The following is an 18,680-nucleotide window of genomic DNA, read 5'->3' as shown; positions in this document are numbered from 1 at the left end:
TTTTCTTAAAAGTGGTCTACCTTAGGGGCGCCTGGGTGGCTCCGTCGGTTGAGCGGCCGACTTCGGCTCAGGTCATGATCTCGCGGTCGGTGAATTCGAGCCCCGCATCGGGCTCTGTGCTGACAGCTCAGAGCCTGGAATCTGCTCTGGATTCTGGCTCCCTCTCTCTCTGCCCCTCCCCAGCTCACACTCCGTTCTCTCTGTCTCTCAAAAATGAATACACGTTAAAACAAAATTTTTTTTAATAAAAAAATAGTTTACCTTAGGATGGGATCTTGGGTCAGGTAGATCTGGAGTTGGCTTGGCCCCAGACAAAGCACAGTCCAGATGTGATGTGCCATCTGGCAGAGTCCCCCAGAGATGGCTTCCTCCATGTGCACGTGCTCAGAACGATTGGCTGGTTAGAGTTATGGTAATTAGCACAGATACGAGGAAATGATGACCGTAGCAGCTACCATTTTTTTTTTTTTTGGCGTAAACTATCAGTCGACCATCCTATATAGATTTGCTTCCACTTTCCACCGTGCAAGATACGTTTTAAATGTGAACATACAAATCAGGACCTCAGAGAAGCTGAATGAATAATGCATCACTCCTCCTCCTAGATAGTGTTGATATTTACGTGCCATGAGTGCTATCCGGTGGTTTTCTGTATAAGAGAAAGATATTGTTCATAAACCTAATGCCGAACCTGATAGCACAGGTGAGAATAGTGGGAGAAATACACGAGTTCCATCAGAACATAGGTGGACGTGCAAATCTTTTATCTTCGTGAATTTTCTCCCTCACCTGTGGAAGCCATCCCAATTCTATGTGGTCATTTGACGGCTTTGCCTTGTGCTTCCAGAGCCCACAGGCTGAATGCTATGCAAGTTAACCAGCTTGTAAAAATGATAAAACTGGGGGGTTGAACTTAAGCGAGTGACGTTTCTGTCTTTTTAGTGTTATTTTATTTTAAATTCCAGTATAGTTAACATACAGTGTTAGTAGCAGGTGTACAATATAGTGATTCAGCCGTTCTGTACATCACCCAGGGCTCATCACGACAGGCGCACTCCTAAATCCCCATCACCCGTTTCCCCCACCCCTCCTCCCCGCTGGGAACCATCAGTGTGTTCTCTATAGTTAAGAATCTGTGTCTTCGTTTGTCTCTCTCTCTCTGTCTCTCTTTTTTTGCCTTTGTTTTTGTTTGTTTCTTTCTAATGCCACATATGAGTGAAATCAAATGGTATTTGTCTTTCTCTGATGGACTTATTTCACTTAGCATAGTACTCTCTGGCTCCATCCACGTCATTGCAAACGGCACAGTTTCATTCTTTTTTACAGCTGAATAATATTCCACTGTATGTACACACACCACCTCTTCTTTATCCATTCATCTATCGTTGGACACTTGGGCTGCTTCCATAATTTGTCTATTGTGAATAATGCTGCTATAAACATAGGGGCGCATGTATCCCTTTGAACTGGTGTTTTTGTGTTTTTTGAATAAATACTCAGTGCGATTACTGGGTCATAGGGTGGCCCTGTTTTTAATTGAGCGATTTCAGAGGTTTTGCTATTGTCATTTGAGATGAGGGGAGGGACAGACAGAGAAACCTTAATTGGACTTGACGACTGGGTGTGTGGGGAGAGGTGCCACCTGGGAGTGTGACACTGGGGGCAGAAATTGGGAGGGCAGAATGGGGATCTGATCTGAAGGGATGTTGGCAAGTGCATTCAGTTTGGGGAAACTGAGTCACGGGTACCACCAGGACAAGCGAGGGGAAATGTCTAGCCAGTTTCCACACAGTTAGAAACACACTGCCGTAGTTCAGCTCAACTGTGCCATCAGGCTAGGCACAGAAATTTTGGAATCTAAACATTAATACAAGCGGGGGGCTCAGTTAAGCATCTGACTTCAGCTCTGGTCATGATCTCATGGTTTGTGAGTTCGAGCCCTGCGTCGGGCTCTGTGCTGACAGCTCAGAGCCTGGAGGCTGCTTCGGATTCTGTGTCTCCCTCTCTCTCTGCCCCTCCCCTGCTCATGCTCTCTCTCTCTCTCTAGCTCTCTCTCTCTCTTAAAAATAAATAAACATTAAAAAATATTTGGAATTGTTTGCATAGCGGGTCAGTTCGAAATACAGGACTGACTGAAAAGGAGAGCAAATGGAAAGAGTGGGAGGGAAGGAAGGAGAAGAGGAATAAAGGAAGCAGGTGATGTGATCATATCTTGGAAAAGGAAGAAGTAAGAGGAACTAATAAAGGTGACCCTTAAAACAGGCAATCAGAAAGATAAGGTAACGAAGGTGGATGTTCTCCCAAAATATTCACATTTTGCAGAATAGGAATAAAAGGGGGAAAGCATTGAGAAAAGAGTTTGACTTCTCATTAAAAAGTTATACATGGGGGTGCCTTGTATATAAGAGTCAGTCAGTTAAGTGTCTGACTCTTGGTTTTGGCTTAGGTCATGATCTCATGGTTCGTGGGATCGAGCCCCACGTCGGGCTCTGTGCTGATGGTGTGGAGCCTGCTTGGGATTTTCTCTCTTCCTCTGCCCTTCCTGTGCTCGCTCTCTCTCTCTCTCTCTCAAAATAGTTACACCTTCAAAAAAGAGTTATACATGGTAACATCACAGTATGTGCATTTTTTTTTGCATCTTGTTTCTAACAAACTGGAGAGCCAGAGAGCATGGGAGACAGACAGAGAGAGAGAGAGAAATGGGAAATTTAAAAACTGGGAAAATATGAAAGATTTTAAGAAATAATTGTTCGTGCATTTTAGTTCTCATAATGGTCTTTTATCTGTGTGTTTTTTGTAATGTACTTATTTTTTAGAGAAAGATATCAAAATATTTACAGATTAAATTATTTGATTTGCTTCAACATAATTCAGGAAATGTGGAAATGGTTTGGGGATTAACTGAACCCAGACTGAACATGAATTGATCATTGTTGAAGCTGGTTGATGGGTACATGCGGCTCATTATAATTTAAAATTTTATCAACTTTTGTGGATGTTCGAAATTTTTCATACTACATGGTTGAAAGAGTTATCAGGGAATAAAAGACCTGTGAATGTAGGAAAGAGGTGTATACAAACCTTTGTCCCAACCAAGCCCACCCAGACTAATATTCTGAAACCTAAAGTAAACTGAACCCAACAAGTATTCATGTTATTTCAGAATATGAGCTGCATTATTTAATGATGTAGTTTAAAATATTCAGTGCCAGAACAGAGCCTAAAAATAAATGTAGAACTCATTAATTTTAAGGAACTCAAAGTTAAAACAATAATGGGTTGCCATTTCGCAGTTTTTCAAACCAGCAAATCTAAAAGAAAATGATAAAAACAATACCAGAAAGAGGAAGAGGAGAAGGTATATTTTTTGCCTGTGGTAGTGTGAGTTGTGGTGATCCTTTTAAAATAACTTTTAAATGATTGTAAGGTGGTAATATATTTACTATTGAAGCGTGACAATGTATGGAAAAGTAAAGAGCATTTTAAAAGATAATTGAGGGGTGCCTGGGTGGCTTTGGCTCAGGTCATGATCTCATAGTTCGTGAGTTTGAGCCCCACTTTGGGTGAGCTCAAGCTCTGCTTCCAGTGAGCTCTGCTTTTCTCTCTCTCTCTCTCTGTCCCTTCCTCCCTCCCTCCCTCCCTCCCTCCCTCTTCCTCCTCCCTGTCTCTTTCCCCCTCACTGCCTTGTGCCCTCTCTCTCCCCTCCCAAAAAGATCATTGATTCACAGCCTTGCAGATCATATTTCCTTATAGACTTCAAATGCAGATGCACATGTTTTGTTTGCAAAGTTATTGTTGTCAAGTAATTCTGTAAAAGCATGAATTTCTGGCATGCTTTTTTGTGTAACTTACCATGAACCTTTTTCATAACTTTCAATATTCAACTAACATTTTAATTTTGATTTAATTTTTTTAATCTTTATTTACTTTCGAGAGGCAGAGAGGCAGAGAGACAGAGTGCGAGCGGGGGAGGAACAGAGAGAGAGGGAGACACAGAATCCGAAGCAGGCTCCAGGCTCTGAGCTGCCAGCACAGAGCTCGACGCAGGGCTCGAACCCACGAACCGCGAGATCATGACCTGAGCTGAAGTCGGACGCTCAACCGACTTGAGCCACCCAGGCGCCCCTCATTTTTATTTTTAATAGCAGCACATCATTCTACCACCTAGTTAATATTCCTCTGTTGGGCATTTAACTTGCTTCCAAATTTTTTCTGTTAAAAATGTAATTTTCACATACATTTATTAATTTATCTGATTATCTCCCCAGGCTAAATACCTGGGAGTGGAATTCGTGAACCAAAACATATGAATATTTCTTGGGGCGGCTGGGTGGCTCAGTCAGTTGAGCGTCCCACTTCAGCTCAGGTCCTGATCTCGTGGTCTGTGAGTTCGAGCCCCACATCGGGCTCTTGTGCAGGCAGCTCTGAGCCTGGAGCCTGCTTCACATTCTGTGTCTCCCTCTCTCTCTGTGTCTCTCTGTCTCAAAGGTGAATAAACATTAAAAAAAAAAAACCCACAACATATCAATATTAAAGTTCTTGCCAAAGAATTCATACTGTGAGATGTCTGTACTGAATGTGCCAGAAAATTGGAGGAGGAGCCAAGATGGCAGAAGAGCATGGAAGTTTTTTGCGTGTCTCACGTCCGTGAAATACAGCCAGACCAACACTAAACCATCCCGAATGTGTGTACCAATCTACTGCCAGAAGCAGTGCGCTAAGGCAGCATTTATCAAACATCGACGTGCACACTGAGTCACCTGGGGCTCTGGATAAAATATAGGTCCTGATTCAGTAGGTTATGGGGAGGGGATCTGAGCCTCTGCATTTCTAGCATGTTCCCAGATGCTGTTGGTGCTGCTGGTCCAAGGACCACATTTGGAATAGCAAGGTGTTTTAAGAGCTTTCTTTAAAAACATTTTTATTTGAGGGGTGCCTGGGTGGCTCAGTCAGTTGAGCATCAGACTCCTGATTTCGGCTCAGGTCATGATCTTGCGGTTCATGAGTTCGAGCCCTGCGTCGGGCTCTGTGCTGACAGCTCGGAGCCTGGAGCCTGCTTCGGATTCTGTGTCTCCCTCTCTCTCTGCCCCTCCCCCACTCATGTTTTCTCTCTCTTTCTTTCTCTCTCTCTTTCTCCGTCAAAAATAAATAAACATTAATTTTTTTTTTAAATGTATCTTTTGTTTGTGAAGCATTGGAGTATGTCCATGACCCATTTTGGGGTGTTGGTTTATTTGGGGGGCGTTATTAAGCACATTTGGTGCATTGAGCTTTACTGACATTTTATTATTTGCCCTGCAATTTTTTTTGTCTGAGATTGCTATCTGCGTTTGCATTTTCTTTTTGGTGTTTTTGACTTATAGGAGTTTTTGTTTGTTTTAATTTGAAAGCATGAGCAGAGGAGAGGGGCAGAGAGAGAGAGAGAGAGAGAGAGAGAAAGAATCTTAAGCAGGCTCCACACTCAACACAGAGCCCAACACGGAGCTCGATCCCACAACCCTGGGTTCATGACCTGAGCTGAAATCAAGAGTGGGGCGCTCAACTGACCGAGCCACCCAGGCGCCCTGGAGTTTTTGATTTTTGCTGTCAGTATTTTTATGATCACTTTCTTGGCTTTCAGGCTCAAAAGATCTTTCCCTACAAAATATCAGAAGAGTATTTCCCTTCCCTATATAGTCTACTAGCTGTTTTATGGCATTAACATTTAGATATTTAATGTTTCCTGTTTTAATTACAAAAGTAATATCTTATGTGAAATATTTAGGGGCTAGAGATAAGGAGAACCATTGTTAACATTTTGGGCTATCGTTAGCCATATATTTTCATCTGCAAGCATAGTTTAAACACACACACACGCACACACACACAAAGGCACCTCGGTGGCTCAGTTGGTTAAGCGTCCAACTTCAGCTCAGGTCATGATCACACCGTTTGTGGGTTCAAGCCCTGCGTCGGGCTCTGTGCTGACAGCTCAGAGCTTGGAGCCCGCTTTGGATTCTATGTCTCCCTCTCTCTCTGCCCCTCCCCCACTCGCACTCTGTCTGTCTGTCTCTCTCTCTCTCATCCAGCAATTCGCACTATTTTTCACTTAATAATATACCATAAACAATTATTCATTATTGTATGTCAACAAATACATATAGCATCAGTCTTAAGGGATTTAGACATTCCATCATTTGTAGGCACTGTCATTAATTTAGTTCCTGTATTTTTAAGTATCTGTAGTTTATAATTTATGAACATTATAAAAAATGCAAGGATGAAATAATTAGATGTGAATCCACATAATAATAATAGCAAACGCTTACACCACAGTTACCATTTGCGAGACACTATTCCAAGCACTTTACAAATTTTCAGCCACTTTAAGCCTCACAAAACCACATAAGGTATGATTCTCTCCATTTTATAGAAAGGGAACCAAGGCACGGAGTGATCACTGAGCTGGTAAGAGGCAAGGTCAGGATTTGAATCTATGTTCTTTTCTCCGTACATACTCTCTGTCTCAGTATATCCAGCCAGTTACTAAAATTAGGACAAAAGTGTTCATGTAGAACCATGGATCTCAAAAACTGGTCCAAGGACCAGTGCTATCAGCATCCCCTGGGAACCCGTTAAAAATGCACATTCTCGGGGTGCCTGGGTGGCTCAGCTGGTTAAGTGTCCAACTTCAGCTCAGGTCATGACCTCGCAGTTTGTGAGTTCGAGCCCCACGTCTGGCTCTGTGCTGACAGCTCGGAGCCTAGAGCCTGCTTCGGATTCTGTGTCTCCCTCTCTCTCCGCCCCTCCCCTGTTCACGCTCTGTCTCTCAATAATAAATAAATGTTTAAAAAAATTTTTTTAAATGCACATTCTCAGGGCACCCGTGTAGCTCAGCCAGTTAGGCTTCTGACTCTTGATCTCAGCTCAGGTCTTGATCTCAGGGTCATGAGTCCCAGCCCCGAAATGGGTCCCTCACTGGGAGTGGAGCCTACTTAAAAAAAAAAAAAAAAAAATGCAGGGGCGCCTGAGGGTGGGTTAGTTGGTTAAGCATCAGACTCTTGACTTGACTCATGATCTCACAACTGGTGAGTTCGAGCCCCCATTGGACTCAGTGCTGGCAGTTGGGAGCCTGCTTGGGATTCTGTCTCTCTTTCCTTCTCTCTCTGCCCCTCCCCCACCTCAAAATAAATAACTTAAAAATATAAAAGTAAAAAGTAATTAATTAAAAAAATACACATTCTCAGCCCTTCACCCCCACCCCAGCGCCACTGAAGCAGAAACTCAAGGCTGGGGCCGGGGTGTCTGTGCTGTAGTCTGAGGACCAGTGGTTCGGGCACGTGCTCGGGTTGGAGCACTAGGGACAGAGAGAGCCTGGTAGGGAGAGTGCACTCACCTAGGAGCGGAAGACCAGGAGTCTCCACCTGCTTTGGGATGATGGGTTGCCGGCTGATGGCCAAACCCAGGCAGAGATCAGTTTTCTCATCTACAAAATGGGGACAAGGACCAGGCTGGGGCTTGGAGGCTAATAGAGTAGGTGACCCCTATGGTTCATGTGAGCTCTGCATTTCGAGCATTCTGGGATGCTAATTTAAAGCTAATGTAATAAGGGGCGCCTGGGTGGCTCCGAAGGTTAAGCCTCCGACTTCGGCTCAGCTCACGATCTCACAGTTCGTGAGTTCCAGCCCTGCATCGGGCTCTGTGCTGATGGCTCAGAGCCTGCAGCCTGCTTCGGATTCCGTGTCTCCCTCTCTCTCCGCCTCCCCCGCTCGCATTCTGTCTCTGTCTCTCTTGAAAATAAATAAAACGTTACAAAATTTTTTCAAAACAAAACCTAATGTAATAAGAAATTAAAAATAAATAAGTCACTGTCCCTCAACAGCTCACTCACCACGCCCTGGTCTCCCTGCAGGTGTCCGAGTTGAGACAGCAGCTTCGCCTCCGGGGCCTGCCGGTGTCTGGGACCAAGACGGCGCTCATGGACCGGCTGCGGCCCTTCCAGGACTGTTCGGGGACCCCTGTGCCCAGCTTCGGTGACATCACGACGGTCACCTTCCCCGTGACGCCCAGCAGCGCGCTGCCCGGCTACCAGCCCTCCCCGCCCACCAGCGCCTTACCCAACGGCTTGTACCACTTCGGCAGCACCAGCTCAAGCCCCCCAATCTCGCCCGCCTCCTCCGACCTGTCGGCGGCGGGGTCCCTGCCGGACACCTTCAACGACGCGTCCCCGTCCCTCTGCCTGCACCCGTCCCCGGCCCCCGCGTGCGCCGAGGAGAGCCCACTGGGCGGCCTGGGCGCGGGGCCCCCGGCCCCCGAGCTGGACGCGCCGGACTCGGAGAAGGACAAGATGCTGGTGGAGAAGCAGAAGGTGATCAACGAGCTCACCTGGAAGCTACAGCAGGAGCAGCGGCACGTAGAGCAGTTGCGAATGCAGCTGCAGAAGCAGAAGAGGGGCCTCGGGCCCGAGAGGCCGCCCCCCTTCCTGGCCGTGCCCGTCAAGCAGGAGGACGCCGTCCCCAGCTGTCCATTTGCGCCCCAGCCGAGACCTGGGAAGAGACCGGGCCCTGCTCCCTGCGCCTCCGAGGCCCCGGGCCGCCCCGACGCCCTCCCCTCCACGTTTCTCAGCCCCCAGTGCTCCCCTCAGCACTCCCCGCTGGGGGCCGTCCAAAGCCCCCAGCACATCAGCTTGCCCCCGTCCCCCAACAGCCATTACTTCCTTCCCTCTTCGTCGGGGGGCACGCAAGGAGAGGGTCACAGGGTCTCCTCGCCTGTGGGCAGCCAGGCATGCGCGGCACAGGTAAGAACGCCTGGGCCCCGTGCACCCAGCTTTCTGGAAGTGGGGTGTGGCTTGGCAAGGCTAAAAAGCTGACTTTGCAAGTTTCGGTGGGAAGGGTTGACCAAAAGCAACTTCTGGACTCTGCCGCCGTCCCCAAGCCTTCAGGGTGGACCGGACTCCCTTCTCTGAAATGGAGGTTGGCAAAATTGCCTTCTGGAGGGCTAGATAACGAGTGTTTTGGCTTCTCTGGGCCATGTTGGTCTCAACGGGACCCTTGTTGCGTGAACTCAGACATCTGCAAGTGAGTGCACGTGGCTGTGTTCCAATAAAACTTTATTCACAAACGCAGGTGGTGGGCCAGATTGCCACAACCCCCGTTGTCAGGATTCCTTGGCATAGAGCCTTAGCGGGGGCCAAATCAATTCATCGAGAGAGCCAAAGGGGGGGAGCTACCAGACCTTACTATTCGTTGCATGTATTGGCTTGCATAGGGCAAATAGCTACTGACCACCTAGCATGTTGCAGCCCCTGTTCTGGTCTGTCTCTGGTCTGAACTAGCCAAACAAAAATCCCTGCTCTCGTGGGAAGACAGACAGTAAATAAAATAAACAGGTAAACTATACAACATAGTAGAAGAGGATACATCAGGTGGAGAAAAAGGAGGCTGGGATGGTGGGACATTTGCAGATTTGCAACTTTAAGTCAAAGGTCCAGGACCATTCGAGCAAATCTTTGAAGGAGGTAAGGGAGAAAGCCTTGTGAATATTTGGGGTGAAGGTGTTACAGGCAAAGGAAAAACAGCAAGCCTAAGGGCCGTGAGGTGGGGGAATGCATGGAATGTTCAAGAATCGGAAGGAAGGCCCGTGTGGCCAAAGCAGAATGAGACACAGTTGTAGAGACAGCTTACGGGAGGAAATAGTTCAAAGACTAGACCAAGGTGATCATCAGAGACTTTCCTTGTCCGTGAAGCTAACGAATTATTGGGGAAGTCTACCGAAGTCTACCTGAGAAAGAAACTTACATCATCAAAAGTTCTGAAATCGGTGAGAAAGGAAATAGGAAGAAGACTCACATTGGTGACCAGTGTTAACAAGCATGCGTCTGAGTAATCTCGTTAATTTTCACCATGACCTCATGCGCTCTAATTCCTTTTCCTTTCTTTGCCACAGTTTACAAAGCACTCTTTGAGGATATGAACAGTTACACGATATTACATGATAAAAAGATAAAGAACAATATAGAATAACATGCCTGATCTGGGCTTATGGCAGTTAAATGCTGCACAAAGCACTGGGGGAGGCAGGGGGAAGCGGGTTGGTCACGAAGGGCTAGAAAGGTCCAGGAAGGTTTTTGCAAAGGGGTTGGACTCAATGAGAAGTGTAGACTTAAAAAAGGAAAGTTGGGGGCGCCTGGGTGGCTCAGTCGGTTAAGCGTCCAACTTTGGCTCAGGTCACGATCTCACAGTCTGTGGGTTCGAGCCCTGCATTGCGCTCTGTGCTGACAGCTCAGAGCCTGAAGCTTGCTTTGGATTCTGTGTCTCTCTCTTTCTCTGCCACTCACGCTCTGTCTCTCTCTTTCTCAAAAAATCATTTTTGAGAATGAATACTTTAAAAAAATTTTTTAAACAAAAAAGGAAAGTTGGGAAAAGAACATACCATGTAGGAAAAGGTAGGGAGGTACCATGCACAGGGCACACAGAGGGAAGTCCGTGGCAGTTACTGGAATACAGGCTTTTGAAAGAAATAGTACCTGACCTGGTTTCGGGTGGAGACCCTACACGGTGGATGCAGGGGAGGCATGGAAAGTTTTTGAGCAGGAGGTGATGTGCACAAAGCCAGAATTGAGACATTGATCGTGGGATTAAGGGAGGTTTGAAAAGCTAAAACACCAGGGCAGGGACCAGGAGTCTCAGCAAATGTTGTCCAGTATGCTGCTGGTGACCAATGAACTCATTGCTTCTTCCTTTCAGAACTCAGGGGCACATGAGGGCCATCCTCCAAGCTTCTCTCCCCAGCCTTCCAGCCTCCACCCCCCTTTCTCTGGAACCCAAGCAGATAGCAATCATGGCACTGGGGGCAATCCTTGTCCCAAAAGCCCAGGTGTCCAGCAAAAGGTAGGCACCTGGACAAAGGTCTAAACTTTGCCTCTTCCCTCTTCTGTGGCCTCGTCCTCCAAATGATGAGGCTCAAAGGCAGAAATAAATGGGGTGGCTCAGTGAGTTAAGCATCTAACTCTTCATTTCCGCTCAGGTCATGGTCTCACGACTGTGAGATAGAACCCAGGCTCTGTAAGGTCGGGCTCCACACTGGGCATGGGGCCTGGGATTCTCTCTCTCTCTTTTCCCTTCTCCCTACTTGTGCATTCTCTCTCTCTCTCTCTCTCTCTCTCAATTAAAAAAAAATTTAAATATCTAAAAAAAATTGGGGTGGGGGTGCCTGGTTGACTCCATTGGTTAAGCCTCCAACTTCGGCTCAGGTCATGATCTCACAGTTTGTCAGTTCAAGCCCCATATTGGGCTCTCTGCTGTCAGCATGGAGCCTGCTTCAGATCCTCTGTCCCCCTCTCTCTCTGCCCCTCCCTGCCACATGCTTTCCCCTCTCTCAAAACTAAATAAAACATTAAAAAAAAATAATATAGGAGCTCCTGGGTGGCTCAGTTGGTTAAATGTCCGACTTCGGCTCAGGTCATGATCTCACCGTCAGTGAGTTGGAGCCCCGTGTCAGGCTCTGTGCTGACAGCTCGGAGCCTGGAGCTTGCTTCCAATTCTGTGTCTCCCTCTCTCTGCCCCTCCCCCCTCCTCTCAAAAATAAACATTTAAAAATTAAAAACAAATTATAATAAAATAAAAATTTCACAAAAGGCAGACATAAACGACATTTCGATAAAAACAAATCCACTTGGAAGAGAGTGAAATGGATGTACAGATATAAATTAGGGTGTTCCAGGGAGCCATTTCCTGGGGTCATTCTAGAAATCATGAGGACTAAAATGAGCACAGTATGTTTGTGAAACAACATGCATGGCAGACAAATCAGTTTCCATGGAGTTGAAGATTGGCATAGAGGCATGCGGGAAAACAGTGCTTGAGAAAGAGGAAGGTATGTGGATCTGTGGAAAGGTCTAGAAAGATGCAGAGAATTCGAATCACAGTGCAGTCTCTCGGTGGAAAAAGGCAGAGGTGGTACATACCAGCAGGTGGAAATCAGGCATGTGAGAGAGCCAGGATATGGGAAGTCCCAAGGACTAAGGAAGAGGTAATAAGGAGGCCAACAAGATGGCCACCATACAGAAGTGCTACCTGCCACAAGTATGGACAGGGCGTCCTTTGGAGACAGAGACCCTGAAATGGCCCAGGCACTGCATAGAACATGGAGCTCACAATACACAAGGCTGGTCCCTGAAGAGCTACCCCAACAATGTCTCCACCTCTCTGCAAATGCACCAGTTAGGAATGAAATGTCCTGAGGGGGTAAAGTACTCTGGGAATTCCTGGGTGACTTCTTCCTGTTGGACTGGACTCTTACTTTATTTCCTTTGCTCCTAACCAAAGGTGGTTCACTCTAGAGGGGGAAAAGAATCTGTTGGGCTCCTGGGTGACTCAGTTAAGCCTCCAACTAAGATCAAGGCTCAGGTCATGATCTCACAGTTTGTGGGTTCGAGCCCCACATTGGGCTCTGTTCTGACAGCTCAGAGCCTGGAGCCTGCTTCGGATTCTGTGTCTCCTTCTCTCTCTGCCCCTTCCCTACTTACACTCTGTCTTTCTGTCTCCCAAAAATGGATAAACATTTAAAAAAATGGAAAAGAAGAATCTGCAAGGTTCCCATCGTGTCATGTCTCCAGAAATATGTCCACGATGATATGTACTATTAATACACTGGGGTTGTTTTCTAAGCCTTGGCTCTTTTTTTCCACTCAAATCAATTCTTTCCCAAAATTTAGCTCGGAGTTTATAAAACAGAAGCAGTCCCATTTCTTCTTTTTTTCGGAAGTTTAAAAGCTGTATTTTTTTCATATTATTATTATCGTAATAGAATTTATTGTCAAGTTGGCTAACAGACAGTGTAGACAGTGTGCTTTTGATTTGGGGGGTAGATTCCCGTGATTCATCGCTTACATACGACAGCCAGTGCTCATCCCAACAAGTGCCCTCCTCAATGCCCATCACCCATTCTCCCCTCTCCCCTGCCTCCCCCTGCCATCAAACCTCAGTTTGTTCTCTGTATTTAAGAGTCTCTTATGGTTTGCCTCCCTCTCTCGCTGTAACTATTTTTCCCTCCTTCCCTTCCCCCATGGTCTTCTGCTAAGTTTCTCAAGTTCCACACATGAGTGAAAACACACAGTATCTTCCTCTGACTGACTTATTTCACTCAGCCTAATACCCTCCAGTTCCATCCATGTTGCTGCAAATGGCAGGATTTCATTCTTTCTCATCACCGAGTAATATTCCATTGTATATAGAAACCACATCTTCTTTATCCGTTCGTCAGTTGATGGACATTTAGGCTCTTTCCTTAATTTGGCTATTGTTGAAAGCACAAAGCAGTCCCATCTCTGACCCTTGAGTTGACTTATCTTTTTCTGCATCTTACTCCCACAGATGGCTGGTCTGCACTCTTCTGACAAGACAGGGCCAAAGTTTTCAATTCCTTCCCCTCCTTTTTCCAAGCCAACATCAGCAGTTCCAGAGATAACACAGCCTCCATCATACGAAGATGCAGTAAAGCAGGTAACTACAAGTTTTGTTCTCTGTAGAGAAACAGATTGCCTAAATGGGCGTTGTTTCTCATTATTCAACTTCGGGCAGTCTTAGGTGCCGACATTGAGTGCATTGGTGCCCCCCTACCAGGATGGGCAGAGTTTCTAGATGCTACTTGTAGAAAGGTAGTGCATGTACAGTAAAACCTTGGATTGCAAGTAACTTGCTGTGCGAGTGTCCCACAAGACGAGCAAACATGGCTAATAAATTTTAACTTGATAAACGAGCCATGTCTTGCAGTACAAGTAGTATGTGACCCTGAACGTCACATGATCACAACTGAGCCAATGGTTCTTCTCTCTCTCTCTCTGTCTCTCTCTGTCTCTCTCTGTCTCTCTCTCTCTCTCTCTCTCTCTCTCTCCCTCCCTGTCTCTGTCTCTGTCTCTCTCTCTGCAGGATTGTGGGTGATCATCTCCCATGCTCGGATGCTTTGTCTCAGTTCACAGTGTTTGGCAGAAAGTGATTTTCTAGAACGTTGGAAGGTGCCCACAACTGGCATTAGTATATTTTTTGTCACTTCGAGGCACCTATGGACAGTCCTTTGCTTTTCCATCCAAGAGCGAGCCTAGGAATGGTGTGCTCCATTCTAGGTCAGGCTGCCTGCAGATAGAGACCCTTTCCTCTGCTGCCTTATGGCCAATTACACTAAATACAGTATAAGACAAGAGTTTATTAATACTGTACTGTGGTCAACTTCTGTTAGTGATAGTGAAAGTCGTCCTACGCAGTAACCCTCCTCTCTCTCATCTCCCTCACACCAGCCACGAGGGTTTTGAAAGTAAGTGCAGGTGAATTTGTTTATTTTCCTTTATATTTTATATTCTCTTTATTATTTTGTATTATATTACAGTATTGTAACCATTTTTACATGAATATTTTTGGGTTGTGGGACAAATCGTCTGAGTTTCCATCATTTCTTGTGGGGAAATTCGCTTTGATATTACAAGTGCTTTGGATGACAAGCATGTTTCCAGAACAAATTGTGCTCGCAAACCAAGGTTTGACTGTATATAGAAGGCTGACGGAGAAGAGGCTGGACTGGGCTTAGTACCAACGCCAGGTGCCTGGACTTGGTACTGCCAACAGCCATCTGTCACTGCCACTAAGGTTGGACAAGTTCTCAACTTCCCTTATGTGAAATAGGGTCCCTATCTACTTTGTAAGGGTTCTCTATAGTGTATCACCGACTACATTGTCTGGGCACAGGATAGCTACTCAAATATTTGAGAGCAGTTGCCAGCCTGATACTTTGTGAGTTTCTTCTTAGTTTCAAAATCCAATGATCTTGGCAAAGTATTGATGACTGTTGTATACTCTACCATCATTTATGTTGGGAAATTTTCCAAATAAAAAGTAAAAACCAAAAGAGAGAGAGAGAGAGAGAGAGAGAGAGAAAAGCACTAAATGATCTCACATTTCAAATGGTTTGAGCCCGGATGAAGTATCAGATGGCCCTTTGTATGTGCCCAACCTAGGAAGGACGGTCTACGTCAGCTGCCGCATGCTGGTGTCCCACAGAGCCAAATCGGCTTGTAGTTGAGTCTCACTTGGCTGCAAGAGTATTTTTAAATGTCAGGAGATTTTATGCAAAAAGTGGGCTTTCTCACTTCGGAAAAATGAGAGGATCTAACAATGGTGGAGCCACGTTTCTGCCAGAGGACAGTCGCCTGAAACAAAGTATCCGCTGCGTCTTTGAACCACAGCATGGTTCCTGCATTTTATCCCTTCTTTCTTGTTCTATATTGGGCTCTTTTACATTACCTGTCAGACCCTGTGGACACCTCATGCCTCCTGGACTGGCAAACGATTCATTCTTTGAGCAGGGCTCCCATCCGTGTTGATTACTGATGCCTCTGTTTATTTCAGAGTGGGCTCTCAGGGGAGTGGGATACGTACGTGTCTCTCTTCCCCCCATTTCCTACCCCTGGTATCTGTCAGCACCAACTGATCCTTTATGGCTTCCAGAGAAAAAAAAAATGGTCAAGAAAAGTGGACTTCCATCAACAAGACTCTACCGAATCATTCAGATGAACCATAGGGAAGGGGTGTGGACACTACATGTGTCAATGGGTTCCACAAGCTATTGTGATGATGCCCTAGGAAAGTATGAGCCACGTTCTTGGGCCACAACCACAGCACCCAAACAGGGAGCAAATCCAGGTCACTTCAGAGTGGCCAAAAACGGGTATACTATCTGTGGATTAAGATGCCTCGCTCCTGGAACGGAGGCCTCTCAAAGGACCGGACACGCTCTGAGGGATGCTGCTGGGAGCCCTCTGCCTTCTTGTCCCCTTCTCTTGTTGTAGTAAATTGTTTCCTTCAGTCCTTTTCCTGTCTGAAATTAACCTTGAGCTTCAGTCGCACAGTCGGTTACCATCTTGCTCATGGCCGCTTCATTCACAAATGGTGGAAGCATCCCGTCTGCTGACAGATGAATGGTTATCCAAAATGCAGTGAACACACACAATTAATGCTAGTCAGGCCTAACAAGGAAAGGGATTCTGACAGGTATTGCAACATGGATGAGCCCAGAGGACATTATGCTCAGCGAAGTAAACCAGTAACCAAAGGAAATATACTGTGTGAATCCACTTATAAGAGGGATCTAGAGTTGTGAGATTCCTAGGAACAGGATACAGAACCGAAGTTGTCAGGGGCTATGGGGAGGAGAATGGGGAGTTCGTGCTGAATGGGGACAGTTTCAGTTTGGGAAGATGAAAAGTCCTAGAGATGGATGGGGATGAAGGTGGCACAATAACGTGACTGTAGAGGCACCTGGGTGGCTTGGTTGGTTAAGCGTCTGACTTCGGCTCAGGTCGTGATCTCGCAGGTTGTGAGTTCAAGCCCCGCGTCATGCTCTGTGCTGACAGCTCGGAGCCTGGAGCCTGTTTCGGATTCTCTCTCTCTCTCTCTCTCTCTCTCTCTCTCTCTGCCCCTCCACCACTCATGCTCTGTCTCTTTCTCTCAAAAATAAATAAAGGAAATAAATAAATAATGTGTCTGTAAGGTAGGCAATGTCACTGGACTGTCTGCTTGAAAAAAGGATGAAGATGGTAAATTTTGTGTTGTGTGTATTTTTATCACAATTTGAGGGGGAAAAAAATACCCTAACCAAACCTAGTTCAAAAACCTGTAGTCCTGTTCCTAATGGTTTCCCACAGAAGAGGGAGCCAACCGTCTAACCTCTCCGTTCTCTTCTGCTTAATTTGCAACAGCAAGTGACTCGGAGTCAGCAGATAGATGATCTCCTGGATGTCCTCATTGAAAGTGGAGGTAAGACTGCCCGTCTTGCCCATTGGAACGCCCGGTACCTGCATGTGCTGTAGACAGTGGACCCTCAGGACCAAGGTCGGATGCTCATCAAAAGCCATGGATGGGTAGAATATCACTGCGTGGGACCTCTCCGTCCACGCTGGAGTGGAGGAAAGAAGGCACAATGGATGATTTGTCCCCCTGCCCGAAGAACTTGCTCACCAATCATTTGACCCTATTTACCCTACTTCCCTAAGTGTTTTGCCTTGTGACTCCATTTCTCTTGGCTCTTCTAATCCCAGTCTCCCTATAACAAGAGAGCAGATAATGCAAGTTTTGTGCCACGTCCTCGAAATGAAATTCAATCAGCGATCTCCCACTGGGTGGTCTGTTCAGGTGCAGACATCATGCACGCTTGCAACAACACCAAAAAAAAAAATGATCAACGTGTTCTTTTGGGCTCCTTTGCAGTGATTCATTTATTAGCTTTTAAAAATGGGGGCGCCTGGGTGGCTCAGTCGGTTAGGCGTCCGACTCTTGATTTCGGTTCAGGTCATGACTTCATGGTTGGTCGTGAGATTGAGCCCCTCATCGGACTCCAGGCTCAGCGTGGATTCTTAGGATTCTTGGAATTCTGTTTCTCCTTCTCTCTCTGCCCCTCCCCTTCTCACATGCATGCATGCATGCTCTCTCTCTCTCTCTCAAAATAACCATAAAAAAATAATAAAGTTTCTGAGAAGGAGTAGGCAGGCATTTACTGGCTCAATGCTGCACCAGACAAAGACTACCTTTATGGAGCTCGCAGTCTGGTAAGGGAGATGGAAAACAGGAGAGTGAACAGGCAGTTTCTCCATTGTGTGTAGCAAGAGTAAGAAGGAACAGATGGTCACAGGAGTCTGTATCTTTATAACTTTTGTGATGGAAAGATAAGAGGGACTATCAGACACCCCCCCCCCATATTTCTTTTATTTATTTATTTTGGGGGAGAGCAGAGAGAGCAGGAAAGAGAGAATATCAAGCAGGCTCTGCACTGTCATCACAGAGCCTGGCACGGGGCTCGAACCCACAAACCATGAGACCATGAGCCAGAGTCAGACGTTTAATTGATTGAACCACCCAGGTGCCCCCACCCTTATATTTTTAATGAAGTGTATGGCCCAGTCAACAAAGGTGAGGGTGCAGGAGGGGAGCACGGGAGACTGAAGCACAGAAGAACAATCATGAATCAATCACAAATGAATGGAGTTTCCTAGAGAAACACAGTGGGATTGTTACGCTGTATTGAGTGCCAGCTGTAGGCTGGTCACCTTGAATCTAAAATGAGACCAGCCAGCTCTGTTGTGTCATTTTTCTCTTGCAACCAAGATTCATTCAGGTGTGGAGTTTTGCCAAGGGAATATGGGGCAAGGGGATTGAGCATATATGAGGCGCCTGGGTGGCTCAGTCGGTTAAGCATCCGACTTCGGTTTAGGTCATGATCTTATGGTTCGTGGAGCCTGCTTCGGATTCTGTGTCTCCCTGTCTCTCTGCCCCTCCCCAACTCGTGCTTGCCTCTCTCTCTCTCAAGGATGAATAAACATTAAAAAATAATTTTTTTAAAGGTACTTTAGGGGCACCTGGGTGGCTCAGTCGGTTGAGCATCCAACTCTTGATTTTGGCTCAGGTCATGATCGTGGGATCGAGCCCTGTGTCAGGCTTCCAAGTTGATCATGGAGCCTGTTTGAGATTCTCTCTCTCCCTCTGTGCCCCCACCCCATTGCACGTTCTCTCTAAACAATAAAATAAAAATAAAAAGTACTTTAAGTCTATCCAGCTCTTAAAACCAAGATGGAGTCCTTCTATGTGACCTAAAATAAGTTAATTATCTTAATCACCAGGACCTGTTCCTTCCTTAATATTTATCTTGGGGCCAACGGG

At 46.2% G+C, this 18,680-nt stretch overlaps 1 protein-coding gene across 5 annotated transcripts in view; it reads left to right on the top strand.

Moving 5' to 3' along the window:
• Positions 1-18,680, top strand: part of MYOCD (myocardin) — a 112,970-nt gene that overhangs the window by 87,790 nt on the left and 6,500 nt on the right. For all 5 annotated transcript variants that reach the window (XM_019413404.2, XM_019413405.2, XM_019413403.2 and 2 more), the window contains 4 exons: positions 7,892-8,776; positions 10,725-10,868; positions 13,353-13,481; positions 16,727-16,784. In XM_019413404.2, the coding sequence (XP_019268949.1) occupies positions 7,892-8,776; positions 10,725-10,868; positions 13,353-13,481; positions 16,727-16,784 (1,216 nt within the window). The remainder of the gene's footprint in view (positions 1-7,891; positions 8,777-10,724; positions 10,869-13,352; positions 13,482-16,726; positions 16,785-18,680) is intronic.

Source organism: Panthera pardus, unplaced genomic scaffold (genome assembly GCF_024362965.1).
Source record: "Panthera pardus isolate Hobbes unplaced genomic scaffold, ASM2436296v1 HiC_scaffold_3, whole genome shotgun sequence".
Lineage (NCBI taxonomy): Eukaryota > Metazoa > Chordata > Mammalia > Carnivora > Felidae > Panthera > Panthera pardus.
The sequence above is the reverse complement of the archived record's forward strand: the minus strand, read 5'-3'. Positions and strand labels throughout refer to the sequence as shown.